This window comes from Furipterus horrens, unplaced genomic scaffold (genome assembly GCF_987537825.1).
Source record: "Furipterus horrens unplaced genomic scaffold, mFurHor1.1.pri manual_scaffold_2, whole genome shotgun sequence".
In the NCBI taxonomy this organism is placed as follows: domain Eukaryota; kingdom Metazoa; phylum Chordata; class Mammalia; order Chiroptera; family Furipteridae; genus Furipterus; species Furipterus horrens.
Genome location: NW_028327172.1, coordinates 143,721,620 through 143,736,273, shown reverse-complemented (window position 1 = coordinate 143,736,273; position 14,654 = coordinate 143,721,620). Strand labels below are relative to the sequence as shown.

The window sequence follows — 14,654 nt, the reverse complement described above, 5'->3', positions numbered from 1 at the left end:
TCCCTCAGTAATCTTTTCTAATATGCCATAAAGGTTATATTTGCATTCTACCCTATCTATAAAATTCAGAATTCATTGTGGTACCAGTTAGTAAGCACTGTCTGAAGATATCTTACACTAGACATTTAGTGACTAGAAATTCCCTAAGGTATTTGGGAACCATTCATTTTATGAGCCGGCAATCTCCTATGCATTGCAGATATAAAGAAATAAGGCATGTACTTAACGTTTTATGTATTGAATGTGAGGAGCTGCATAGTGTGTAGAAATTAAGATCATGGACTCTGGTGCAGATTGCCTGGGTTTGAGTTCCAGCTCTGCCACATTCTAGCCTCCAGTTTCTCATCTGTAAAATGCTTATAAGGTTCTCCTGTGGACTAAATGCCTTAATTAGTATGCACTTGGTTGCCTTGCATAATATGGACTATATGATTTTTAATTTATAAAGACAAATCTAGAAGTGCTGAAATAGAGTTCTCTTTGCTTGTTAGACATCTCCCAGGTGCACCATCAGGGGCATTTAGCATCATAGTGATTCAGGGGTCTGCTGGATTACCCACAAGCACATTAGCCCTGGGTGTTGCTAGTAGTGCTGGCAAACTGGCTTTGAGAGTTGGGTGCCCCAGCATTTGCCATGTTTAGTGGTATAAATACCCCCCAGCATAGCTGATTTTAATTTACCAATGGTTTAACAACCACCTTACAAAATTCCTGACTTTCCCAAACTCCTGGCAAGCGGGCTTCAGCACAATGCCGGGACTGCACCAGGGTGAGACATTGAGCCAGCAAGCACTTATTTAATAGTCACTGCATACATGGCACTGTGCTAGTCTGCAGTGAAAGATGAGGAACAATTAAACATAATAAATACCTCTCTGCCTTGAGGGCTTACACTCCACTGCTAAGGAAAAAATGGGTGAACAAGGACCCTGTCACTATAGAATATGAGCTGGCATCAGCAAAGGGAAAGTGTTGGTTTGAACTGAAGAGTTATGTTTCAAACGGGGAGGAGTGGGGGAAGTGGGAATCTTTCAGGCTAGGCAAGTTGGGTCCTTGGAAAAAATTTAAAAGATTCAGGCCTGGGATATTAATTTGAAATATGAGCGAGTAGGCCTCCCTGAAATGCCGTGGCTGATCATTTGTGGAGATGGCAGGCATAAATCTCCTATCGTCATTGAGCCTGAAGGTCTAACTATTTCAGAAGCATGGGAAATTTTGCTAAATTAGCTATTAATTTTAGTTCCCAGAATAGAGGATTTTACCCTACTTTCCAATTGCTTTATTTTTTCCTCTTTTTTTGCTGAAAATGTTCCTGAGGGTAAGGCACAATGTGCGATTTTTGCCATTCTCATTTTATTTAATTATGTGATATAAACTGCATTATATTTTATACACAAATATATTTTATATTATTATATTGTATTGTATATGATATGTAGTATATTTGCAGGGAATAACAAGTTTGAAAGATATTTTTATTATAAGTTGTAAATGGACCAACATTGTATGATATTGCTACTTCTCTTTTTCTTTCCTTAGCATGTGTAAAAATTAAGGTACTTGAATTAAGCTAATGATGTTTATGGTTCTAAAACTAAAGATAGTTCATGGTAGTTTTTCACTTTTTCCTGCTAGTCACAACCTTTTGTGGAGCACCCTTACAATCATTGTGCAGTGGTTGGAAATGGGGGGATTCTGAATAAGTCTCTCTGCGGAGCTGAAATAGACAAATCCGACTTCGTTTTTAGGTAAGACTTGTTCAGCTGGTTTCGTTGAACAAAAGACCAGTTGGGCATTTTACAGGGTTGGTGGAAAGATACTCAGTAAAATTTGACCTTTGAGCTGTGTTGTGTAAGTCTACAAATTATTTTGGTAGGCTTCCCTGCAGTGTTTTAGGATCATCAGTTCCTCTGAATGTGGACACCAGAAGGAGAAAAATGTGCTGTGATCATTTACTTTTCAGAAGTTTGGGTGAAACCATGGCAAAAGAAGGTGTGCAATGCAAGACTTGTCAGAGCCTTCAGTGCACTAAGGATAGCATGGTTCCCTGAGAGAGCTCTACAAGCCAACATTTCTCAGCTCACCTGTCCTTGTAAACCCTTTTTTTATTTTTAAAGAATATTTCCAGGAAGTTTTGTTTTCAGATAATATTTGGGAAAACGCTGAACGAGCTACTGCACAGCCATGCAGCATCATTGAAATTAAAAAGAAAAATTATGCAGCTTCTAAATTATGATCTTTTTAAACGTTTATCTCAATACCAGCCAGCTTGTGAAAATAGAAACAAAAGTGGTTTCCATGTGTGCATGTACTCCTAAGACATGTTATAGAGCATCTCCACTTTCAGAATTTGAAGGAAAGATGATTCATCCCTGGCAGGATGGATTTCAATTGAAATGCACCTTTTAAAGAAGTAAATTGAAATCTGTCTCTCCCTATTTCAGGAACATTGATTTTATAAATCAGAAGAGATCGTTTGATCCTTATCGATTCAGTGTTGCACTTTTTAGCAAATAAAAAATATTGTTTTGAGCAGAGCTGAGAGTAGGCAAAGAAGGGTCTGGCTCTAAGGGGCATAAGGCAATAATTTTTGTTTGTTTGTTTGTTTGTTTGTTTTTTCCGACTGGGGTGGAACAGCTTGAGGCGCAGTGAGATTCTTAAGGGGAGTTAGTGCGCCACTTGCCCCGGGCTCCAGCTGGGGTGAGAGGTGGACTGTAGACCTTGAGTGCTCTGGGAGAAACTTTGTGGAGATTGCTCCCCTCCTGTTGGCACTAGCCAGAGGGGAAGCAGTAGCCCCACCTGAAGAAAGTACTCGGCCCCACCCATGGTGCTTAAGCCTGACTGTGGATTCAGAGTGACAAAACATTGAAAGAGAGAGATCCTGGCAGAAGAACACTGGTAGTTGATATTTGGATGCCTAGATCCAGACTTGGACACAAGCTGAAGTCAACAGGGTGGTTCCAGAAAGAGAAGAAAGTGGAAAAAAAAAATACAAAAACTGCAACAATAATTCCAGTGACCTTCTCATACATATCCTTTAAATAGTTATTCTTTATCCTCCCAGTCTATGAATTATAAGTGAATAGTCTTTGTTATAGTTTATTTTAAATCTCACATTTCACTCCTCCCTTTTCTCAATCAATTTTACCACTTGATTTCCTCCTCTTACCTTTGTTTTAAATTCTATATTTTCTCTTACTATCACTCATTTCCAATTGGCACTTCTTTTATATATTTTTTACCTCTCCAGCCTCTTCTTTTTTCAGTCATAAAATACACTCCCTCTATCCCCACCTTGACCAATCTGTGACATTCCTGCAACTTTATTCAAAGATCTTCACTCTTCTGGTATTTCAAATCTCAAATCTTATCATTCCCCTCTCCTAATCCACCTGTACCTTCCTCTAGCCTTTCTTTCTTTCACTTTAAATTTGAAATTTTCCCTTTCTTAGCCTGGTTTTCATTCCTCACTCTAAGTATTCCTGCTCCCTCTATCATCTCAAAATCATTTCCCTTTCCTCCAGACATCTCTTAAGCTTTTCTTTCCTTCTTTTTTACCTCCTACTCCCATCCCACCTACATTAATCTTAGCTCATAGGTTACTGTTAGGGCTGTGGTGAAATGTTTTCTCTAATTTGGGGCTTATTTTTTTCTTTTTTCTTACTCATCTTTCTTCTTTTGTGTGTGTGTGTGTGTGTGTGTGTGTGTGTGTGTATGTGTGTGTGTATGTTGGTTATCTCACACATTATGTATATATATTTTACAACTTCTGTTTAAACCTAATACTACACATTTCTCCTCTCTTAATTCATTCCATCTTCATCTCTCCCTTTTTAATATATGATATAAATTTTACTTTCTTTCTCTCATTGCCTTGTTCCTACTTACTATTATTGCTCCTCCCCTTCCCTTTCAAAAATAATTTTTCTTTAAGTTAGTTAACTCTTATTTATTCCTTTTTTCTTATAATAGTCTCATATATATTACATCTTTATTAATACTGGATCATTAGCAATTTATATGGTGATTGAGGGTAGAAGATATCTTTGTGGGTGTGGGATTCTTTCCTGGGCAGGTGGCTTTGTTTTAGCAGCAACTAAATAACTGTTTACAAAATGAAGTGGGCAGAGTGACTCTCAGTCATCTAGCTAGAGGGAAGGACCCACTGAAGAGCAACACAACAGCAAAAAAAATCAAAATTCTACCAGACAGCCCAAATAAAAGGCATAAAAGGCATAAAGGGCACCCCTAGAGCATCAAGTTCAGGAGATCAAGAAGTCTGCACCACTGAATCCCAGAGAACTCCTATCACAGAAAGTCACAACATGAAAGCAGGAAGTTAAAGCAGATCAACCTAAGAAGCAGAAACAAACAAGAACAGTCACATAAAATGGGAAGATGAAGAAACAACACCCCATTGAAAGGAAAGGAGGAATTCAAGAAGGAGGGATATATGAAATAGAAGCAAGCAAACTGTCAGAAGTGGAATTCAAAACAATGGTAATAAGGAAGCTCGAAGAACTCAACAAACTCAGAGAAAACTACAACAAACTTCAGGAAGCTACAAGGAACTTACTGAGCACTACACCAGCTTTAAAAAAGACATAAAAACTATCAATAAGAGCGAGTAAGAAATGAAGAATATAATTTCTGAATGGAAGAACACAGTAGAAGGAATAAAAAACAGGCTAAATGAAGCAGAGAATCAGATCAGTGAGTTAGAGGACAATGTACAGAAAAATTCCCAGACAGTGTAACAAAATGAAAAAAAGACTAACGAAGAATGAAGAGGGCTTAAGAGAATTGCAGGACAACATGAAACAAAACAATATCTGTATCATAGGGATACAAGAAGGAGAAGAGAGGAGCATGGGATAGAAAACGTGACTGAAAAAGTAATGACAGAAAACTTCCTGAACATGAGGAGAGAAAAAGTCTCACAAATACAGGAAGCACAGAGGGTCCCAATGAAGATTAACCCAAGGAGGCCCACTCCAAGGCAAACCATAATTAAAATGGCAACATTTAAAGGCAAAGAGAGAAGCTAAAGGCTGCAAAAGAAAAACAGCAAATGACATACAAAGGAGCTCTGATAAGCTTATCATCTGATTTCTCAAGAGAAACACTACAAGCCAGAAGGGAATGGCAAAAATAATTTCAAGCAATGAAAAACAAAGGCCTACAACCAAGACAGCTCTACTGATTAAGGTCTCTTTCAAAATGGAAGGTGAAATAACAAGTTTCTCAGATGAAGGAAGACTAAAGGAATAAGTCTCCACCAAACATCATTGCAAAAGATGCTAAAGGGAATGCTTTAAGAGAAGAAAAAAAGAGAGAGAGAGGAACATAGATACAAAGGGAAATGAATAAATGCCTAACAATAATAACCTTAAATGTAAATGGATTAAATGCTCCAATCAAAAGACATAGGGTAGTGAAATGGATATGAAAACATGACCCACATATATGCTGTCTACAAGAGACATACCTCAAAACAAAAGATCTACACAGACTAAAAATGAAGGGATAGAAAAAAGTATTCTAAGCAAATGGACATGAAAAAAAAAAAGCTGGGGTAGCAATACTTATATCAGGCAAAACAGATTTCACAACTCCATCAAACCAGCATTGCAAGAGATGCTAAAGGGCCTGCTTTAAGAAGAAGAAAAAGAGAGAGGGAGAGGAACACAGGTTCAAAGTGAAAAAGTCACAATGAATAAGTCCCTATCAATAATAACCTGAAATGTATATGGATTAAATGCACCAATCAAAAGACATAGGATAGTGGAATGAATATGAAAACATGATCCACATATATGTTGTCTGCAGGGGACCTACCTCAAAACAAAACATCTACACAGACTGAAAGTGAAGGCATGAAAAAATATTTCAAGCTAATGGACATGAAAAAAGCAGGACTAGCAATATTTATATCATACAAAATAGATTTCATAACAAAGGCCATAAAAAAACAAAGAAGGACATTTCATAATAGTTAAGGGAACAATCTATCAAAAAGATATAACCCTGGTAAACATATATGCACCCAACATAGAAGCACCCAAATATATAAAGAAAATCTTGAGAGACTACAAGAAGGATATTGACAGCAACACAATCATAGTAGGGGACTTTAACACCCCATTGTCAACAATGGATAGCTCTTCAAAGTAAAGAAACACCAAAGATATTGAGGCACTGAACAACACTCTAGATCAAATGGACTTAGTTGATATATATAGAACTTTTCACCCAAAGAAGTAAAATATACATTCTTTTCAAGTGCATATGGAATATGTTCAAAGATAGACCACATGGTAGGACACAAAACAAGCCTCAACAAACTCAAAAAAATTGAAGTTATATCAAGCATCTTCTCAGACAGATCACAATGACTTGAAACTAGAAACCAACTTCAAGAAAAAAAGTCAAAAACATTTAAACTCGTGGAGAATGAATAACATACAATTAAATAATGGATGAGTTAACAATGACATTAAGGAAGAAATCAAAACCTTTCTGGAAACAAATGATAATGAACACACAACAGCCAAAAATCTATGGAACACAGTGAAGGCAGTCCTGAGAGGGAACTTCATAACAATACAGGCCTACCTAAAAAAAAATAGAAGAATCTCAAATAAAAAATCTAATATGACCGCTTCAAGAACTAGAGTAACAACAACAAACAAAGCCCAGAGAGAGTAGAAGGGAGGAAATCATTAAGATCAGAGCAGAATTAAATGACATAGAGACTAAACAAACAATTCAAAGTTCAATAAAACCAGGAGTTGGTTCTTCAAAAAGATAAACAAAGTCAACGAGCCTTTAACCAGCCTCATCAAGAAAAAAAGAGAGAGGACCCAAATAAACAAAATCAGAAATGAAAGAGGAGAAATCACAACTGATATCACAGAAATGCAAAGGATTGTAAGAAATTATTACGAATGACTGTATGAGAAGAAATTTGACAACCTGGATGAAATGGACAAATTTCTGGAAACATATAATCTTCCCAAACTGAATCTAGAAGAAGCAGAAAGCCTGAATAGATCAATAACAACTAGTGAAATAGAAGCAATAATCAAAAACCTCCTTACACAGAAAAGCCCTAGATCAGATGGTTTCACAGGTAAGTTTTATAAAACATTTAGGGAAGAACTAACTCATATCCTCTCAAACTATTCCAAAAAATTCAAGAAGAGGGAAGACTCCTAAACTCTTTCTATGAGCCCCTATTACCCTAATTCCAGAATGAGGTCAAGGCACAACAAAGAAGGAAAACTATAGGCCAATATCGCTGATGAACATAGATGCTAAAATCCTCAACAAAATATTGGCAAACTGGATCCAGCAACACATTAAAAATATCATATGCCACGATCAAGTGGGATTCATCCCAAGGATGCAATGATGGTTTAATATTCTCAAATTAATAAATGTAAGACACCACATAAACAAAATGAAAGACAAAAATTACATGATCATATCAATAGATGCTGGAAAAACATTTGATGAAGTACAATGCCCATTTATGATGAAAACACTCAACAAAATGGGAATAGAGGGAGCATACTGCAACATAATAAAGGCCATATGTGAGAAACCTGAAACCAACATTATACACAATGGGCAAAAACTGAAAACATTCCCCCTGACGTCAGGAACAAGACAATGATGCACACTCTCTCCACTCCTATTCAACATAGTTTTAGAAGCTCCAGTCATGGCAATCAGATGAGAAAAAGAAATAAAAGGGATCCAAAATGGAAAAGAGAAAGTAAAACTGTCATTATTTGCAATGATATGATAGTGTACATCGAAAATGCTATAGACTCCACGAAAAAACTACTCAACCTAATAAGTGGATTTGGCAAAATAGCAGAGTACAAATAAATATTCAGAAATCAAAGGCATTTCTGTACACCAACTATAATATATCAGAGATAGAAACTAGAAAAAAAAATTTCATTTACTATAGTAACAAGAAAAATAAAATACCTAGGAATAAAATTAACCAAGGAGGTAAAAGACCTGTACTCAGAAAACTATAGAACACTGAAGAAAGAAATTAAGTAACATACATATAAATGGAAACATATACCATGTTCATGAATGGGAAGAATCAACCTCATTAAAATGTGCATACTACTCAAAGCAATTTATAGATTCAACGCAATCCCTAATAAAATACCAGTGACATATTTCACAGACCTAGAATAAATATTTCAAGAATTTATATGGAACTCAAAAGTACCCTGAATAGTCACAGCAATCTTGAGGAAGAAGAACACAGTAGGAAGAATCACAATACCTGGTATCAAGCTTTGTTATGAAGCCACTGTAATCAAAACAGTCTGGTATTGGCATAAGAACAGACATATAGACCAATAGAACAGAATAGAGAGCCCAGAAATAAACCCAGGTTTATATGATCAACTAATATTTGATGAAGTGGGAAGAAACATCAAATGGAATGAAAAGATCCTCTTCAACAAATGATGCTGGGAGAAGTAGACAGGGACATGCAAAAAATGAAACGACCACCAACTTACTCCATACACCAGAATTAACTCAAAATGGATAAAAGACTTAAATGTAAGCCATGACACCATAAAAGTTCTAGAGGAAAAAGTAGGCAGGAAAATTTCAGACATTTCACATAGCAATATGCTCACTGATATATTAAGGCAAATGAAATAAAGGAAAGAATAAACAAATGGGACTACATCAAACTAAAGAGTTTCTGTTCAGCAAAAGAAAACATCAGCAAGATGAAAAGGGAACCAACCATATGGGAAAACATATTTGCCGATGATACCTCAGACAAGGGATTGATCTCCAGAATATATAAAGAACTTCTATATCTCAATACCAAGAAGACAGACAATCCAATTAAAAATGGGCAAAGGGGGCTTCCGTAGAGGGTGGGAGAAAGATGGCGGCGGCAATTCTAGTTCGTTTGGGTGCGTTATGGACGCAGAATCTGAGGGGGAAGCTGGCCTTGGGGCTTCTTTCATCTCAGAATGTTTTACCGCAATCACACCTCCACACCAGTGCTCCCATTTCTGGAAAATGGGAGAAGAAGAATAAAATTGTTTATCCTCCACAACTGTCTGGAGAACCTCGGAGACCAGCAGAAATCTACCATTGTCGACGACACATAAAGTACAGCAGAGACAAGATGTGGTACTTGGCCACGCTGATTCGAGGAATGTCCATTGACCAGGCTTTGGCTCAACTGGAATTCAATGACAAAAATGGAGCCCAAATAATTAAGGAGATTCCTTTAGAAGCACAAGAGATGGCAGTGAAAGACCACAATGTGGAATTCAGATCCAATTTATACATAGCTGAGTCCACCTCAGGGCGAAGCCAGTACCTGAAATGCATTCGCTACCACAGCAGAGGTCGCTGTGGGGTCATGGAGAAGGTTTATTGCCATTATTTTGTGAAGTTGGTGGAAGGCCCTCCCCCTCCACGAGAGGCACCAAAGACAGCAGTCGCCCACGCCAAAGAGTATATTCAGGAGCTTCGGAACCAGACCATCATTCACACTCTGTGATGGAGGAGTTCAGACTCCACAGTGTATATAGTTCGCCATTTATTTCCTAAAAACAATAATTAAAGACAAATGCTTAAAATAAATAAATAAATAAAAATGGGCAAAGGATCTGAACAAACACTTCTCCAAGGAGGACATACAGAGGGTCCACAAACATATGAAAGAATGCTCAACATCACTAGCCATCAGATAGATATAAATAAAAACCACAATGAGATAACACTTCACACACCAGAATGGCCATCATCAACAAATCAACAAGCAACAAGTGCTGGCGAGGATGTGGAGAAACGGGAACCCTAGTGCACTGTTGGTGGGAATGCAGACTGGTGCAACCACTATGCAGAACAGTATAGAATTTTCTCAAAAAACTAAAAATGGAACTACCTTTTGAACCAGCAATTCCACTGCTAGGCTTATACCCGAAAAATCCTGAAACCCCAATTCAAAAGAACCTATGCACACCTATGTCTACAGCAGCGCTATTTACAATAGCTAAGTGCTGCAAACAGCCTAAATGCCCATCTGTAGATGAATGGATCAAAAAACCGTGATACATCTACACAATGGAATACTATGTAGCAGAAAGAAAGAAGGAACTCCTACCATTTGCGATAACATGGATGGAACTAGAGAGAATTATGCTTAGGGAAATAAGCCAGGCAACAAAAGACAAATACTATATGATCTCACTTAATACAGGAAACTAATGAACAACACAAACAAATGAATAAAATTGAACCACAGGCACATAAACAGGAGCAGACTAACAGTGACCAAGGGAGGGAGGAGGGGCAAAAGGAGGGTAAGAAGGGGAAGGGTCTAGTCAAGGACTAGTATAAATGACCTATGGACAAGGACAATGGGGTGGGATTGACTGTGAGAGAGGGGTGGAAGTGGGAGGAGCAATGGGGGAAAAATGGGACAACTGTAATTGAAAAACAATAAACAAATCAAAAAATAAAAATATTGTTTGACTCAGTAGTCTCCCCCTCACTTTAATGTCATTTAAAATGTTTGTGCTGAATGTAATGACAGCAACAGACCCACAATTATTGAATGTGTTCCTCATGATGAATGTTAGAGTGGCCAATACCTCAATGATTTAGCCATTTGATTGAAGTACTCAGTACTAAAAAGCCATCATTAAGATAAATAATTTTCTTGTAATAGACCTTTTATAAACTTAAAATTCCCAAACAACTGGAATCATGCCTAAACAGCCATTTTACTTTATGCAAATATGAGATATAAAAAAGCCAACAAGTTTAGTTTAAAAAAATTTTTTTAATATCACTAGCTACTTAATTTATAACTTTAAAATAAATGCATAGATTTATAGATTCTGCATCTGCTGATGCCAGATATCTTTCTGCGTATAGAGTTCCCTTTGAAGTTTGCCTTTCAAAGTAAGAGGCAAAATGAGCACTAGACATGGTTGGGATCATTAAACTTTATTTAATTTTTAAGCCTGTACTTATTATTTTGTCTGTACATGTTCATATTTTATAAAACAATCTGGAAAGTGCTTTTTTTCTCATTTCAAAAGATTGTGAGCTATCAGTTATGAGTGTTGGGAGCAAAAATAGGCAATGAACAGCTTTCCTATGGTACTGTATGTATACAATACCCAATATTTTCTTCTCCCTTGATGCTACTGTACATGGAAATAACCTTTTATTCTTCAACAGAATATGGGACTGTCCCAGAATGTAGATTTTTTGTAGGAAGCCTACTAATGAGGTCATTTCTGGTCTATTATCTATGATATGTATTTTCCCCAAAGTGTTATATTTCATTACTTTCAAATATACCCTTTTTGTCAAGGTGGGAAGTGTGTTTTATTTGTTTGTGTGTTTAGTAGAGTGTGGAATAAAACATTTCAACTTCATTTGTACTTCAGAACACATGAACGTTAAGCAACCTTCCTTAAGAAAATACTCAGATACTACTTTTGTGTGTATAGTTTTAAAGAATTTGTCTACTTGAAATTCTGTAATTGAAACTTACAGAGTCATAACCAACTTTCCATTTTTGTGTGTGACAGGAATATAATTACAATTATATTGTTACAATATAACAATTGTTAACTTGTTTTCCAATTTAAAAACAAATCAGTACTCAAAAGAGGGTGAAAACATCAGTATAAAAACATCATTATAAGAACAGAAGCATTTTATTTATTAATAACATAAATTGGTGAAAAAAAACTATCCATATGGGAATCAGGAGATTTTTTTTTATATATAATCTCTGTTTCTGGCAGAGTCTATAACCTTCATCACAATGCCTCAATGTTTTAGAATCTATAAATTGGTGATCACACTACTGTGGAAATAAGAATTAGCATAAATAATTTTAATAAGAGGAATGTGAACTCTTCAAAAGCTAAGCAAAGTTTAATTGTCATTTCTAGTTTGTTACTTATAAAAATCTTAATCAATGTTGAAATCACTTATCAAATTTGTACACTTTATGCAGTATTGAACCAACTAAGAGTTCAGTACTTAATAGTTTCAATGAAAATCAGATGAATTCTGAGGAACTCTTAACAGCAATGATTTCTCAAAAAAAAAAAGAGACATTGATCACATGTGTATGCATGTATTTGTGTGTATGTACTCTTTTTTTAAAGTTGTATTTTGAAAATAGTTTCCTTCCAAATTTCAGGTGTAACCTCCCCCCAACAACAGGAAATGTTAGTAAAGATGTTGGCAGTAAAACCAATCTTGTGACTGTAAATCCTAGTATCATAAGACTAAAGTAAGTACCTCCAACTTACAAGCAGTTCAAGAACATTTGTTCATTGTTTATCATATTTCTTAGTCTGAGCCCTCAATCTTATTGCTGAGACTGACTTACAACACAGTTGGAATGACTTTTGGGGAAAATATATAAGAATATATCTGTAATTTTTGAATTTCTGTCAAGGTTGTGGCTCATAAGAGGTATGACCAGTTGTACTTCTAATCTTATAAACTGAGTATTGCTCATCAAATGAGAACTTACTGCCTCTTTATCTCCTTTTGCAATAATGAAGTTACTTTTTTCAATTTTGTTTCAGAATTTTAGTGTTATTCTTTTCTCTTGGTAGTGTTTTCTTGATAAACCTTAATCTATTTGGCAACTTCAGAGGACAAGCCTTAGAAGAAGCTAGCAAAATGTGATTTTCACATTGGATAGTATGTTATTCCCGTGCTTCATATTACATTATGTAATCACTATGAAACGTTTGTTGGTTAATGAAAAGTCTTACGTAGTTTTACTGTATTATTTTAATCAAGTCATTAGTAGAATACACACCTCAAGTAATCCTAGTATTTGTTAAGAGAATATAAGATATTGTATCTGCCTTTTCAAAAGCTTACTTGAAAAATTCACATAATTGTGTAATTATTATTTAAATCAAAAATATAGAGCTATCATAATATGGAGGAAAATTTAAAAGCATGTGCATGTATGGATGTGTATATATATTTTAGGTTTTCTAATGGAAACTTTTATTTTATAATCACATGTATGAAAGGTGCACAAATCACAAGTTGTACAGCTGAATGGATTTTTTTTAAATGTACAGATATTTTAAGAATATCCTATATTTGAAAAAACATTTCATCACTATAAACTTGGAAGGTGTTTCAGCATCAAAAACCAAGCTTAGGAAAAAGTTACTGAGTTTGAAGATCAAAAAATATAAGAAATGTGTATCCAGTAAGAGTATGACCTGGCAAGACAGTAGAAATGAAGTTCTAGAAATACTAAGAAAGAGAAATGAAGGCCTAGCCCTTGAGATTTAGAAGATCTTACTATGAGTTTTCTCTGAGTCTATGACTTGTTTTTTTTATATACAGTGATATGCATGATTCAGTTTTTTTGGCCAGTGGTATATTTAGCCTTGTGTTTCCAAAACCACTGCTCGATTATTGTTGTTATTATTATTATTTTTTTAATTGGCAGATATGGGAACTTAAAGGAAAAGAAAGCAGTATTTCTGGAGGACATTGCAACCTATGGAGACGCATTTCTTCTTCTACCAGCATTTTCCTTCAGGGCCAACACTGGTGCCTCCTTTAAAGTGTACAACACACTGAAGGAATCTAATGCAAGACAAAAGGTTATATATTTCCACCCCAAGTATCTGAGGAATCTTGCCCTCTTTTGGAGAACTAAAGGTGTGACAGAGTATCGCCTGTCCTCTGGTTTGATGATCACAAGTGTAGCTGTGGAACTCTGTGAGAATGTGAAACTGTATGGATTTTGGCCCTTCTCTAAAACTGTACAGGACACACCTGTCAGCCATCACTACTATGACAACAAATTACCTAAACGTGGTTTCCATGAGATGCCCAAAGAATACAGACAGATTCTCCAACTTCACGTGAAAGGAATCCTCAAGTTACAATTTAACAAATGTGAAATAGCTTAAGCCAAGTGACTTAAAATAAAAATAGTTTTAATGTAATATCATAGGTGAGTAACAAGGTTTTCAAACACAAAAATTGGTAGTTGTAGATTGTAATAGGAGGAGCCCCAAAACTTAGTGTGCAACCTTGGCAACTCATTTGATCATTCTGATCTTCAATTTTTTTGCCTGTAAAATGGGGACCAGGATATTTAACTCATATTAGGAAAATGTGAAAATCAATGAAAACTCTCGGCAAAATATTTGCCTGAGGTGTGGACTCAAAGTCTATCTCCTTGTTCATAATAATTTCCACCCTCACCAGACTGATAACAAAAAGTGTTCTGTCTTGGAAACTTTCTTCAGAGAGCATCTGAATTGCCAGTGCTCATTGGGGTTCTTTTTCTGACAGGCGTCTCAGAGTGCATTTAAGAAAATTACAGTATGTACTTAAACAAAAAACCCTTGATTATTCAGGAACGAAATCCTTCTCTTTGTATGGCAATGTGCCTGCTTCTGATTACATTCACTTGTGTCATTCCCTGCGATGAGTTGTGTTGGTTGGATTTTAGGCCAATTCTTTTTCTCCTTTATTTACATTTTAAAATCACTTTTTATATTAACTTTCTGCCTCACTCTTAAGCCTTTTCCTCTCCCACTGACAGGATCTACTTCAAGGATATGAAT

The 14,654-nt window shown here is 35.9% G+C and overlaps 1 protein-coding gene and 1 pseudogene across 1 annotated transcript in view; both read left to right on the top strand.

Annotated features, from left to right (window-relative positions):
- ST8SIA6 (ST8 alpha-N-acetyl-neuraminide alpha-2,8-sialyltransferase 6) overlaps positions 1-13,991 on the top strand; it is a 175,580-nt gene extending 161,589 nt beyond the window's left edge. The window contains exons 6-8 of the mRNA XM_090268022.1: positions 1,636-1,748; positions 12,236-12,328; positions 13,523-13,991. Coding sequence (XP_090124148.1) covers positions 1,636-1,748; positions 12,236-12,328; positions 13,523-13,991 — 675 coding nt within the window. The remainder of the gene's footprint in view (positions 1-1,635; positions 1,749-12,235; positions 12,329-13,522) is intronic.
- On the top strand, positions 8,917-9,629 carry LOC150019654 (large ribosomal subunit protein uL22m pseudogene; annotated as a pseudogene).
- Positions 13,992-14,654: the final 663 nt, after the last annotated feature.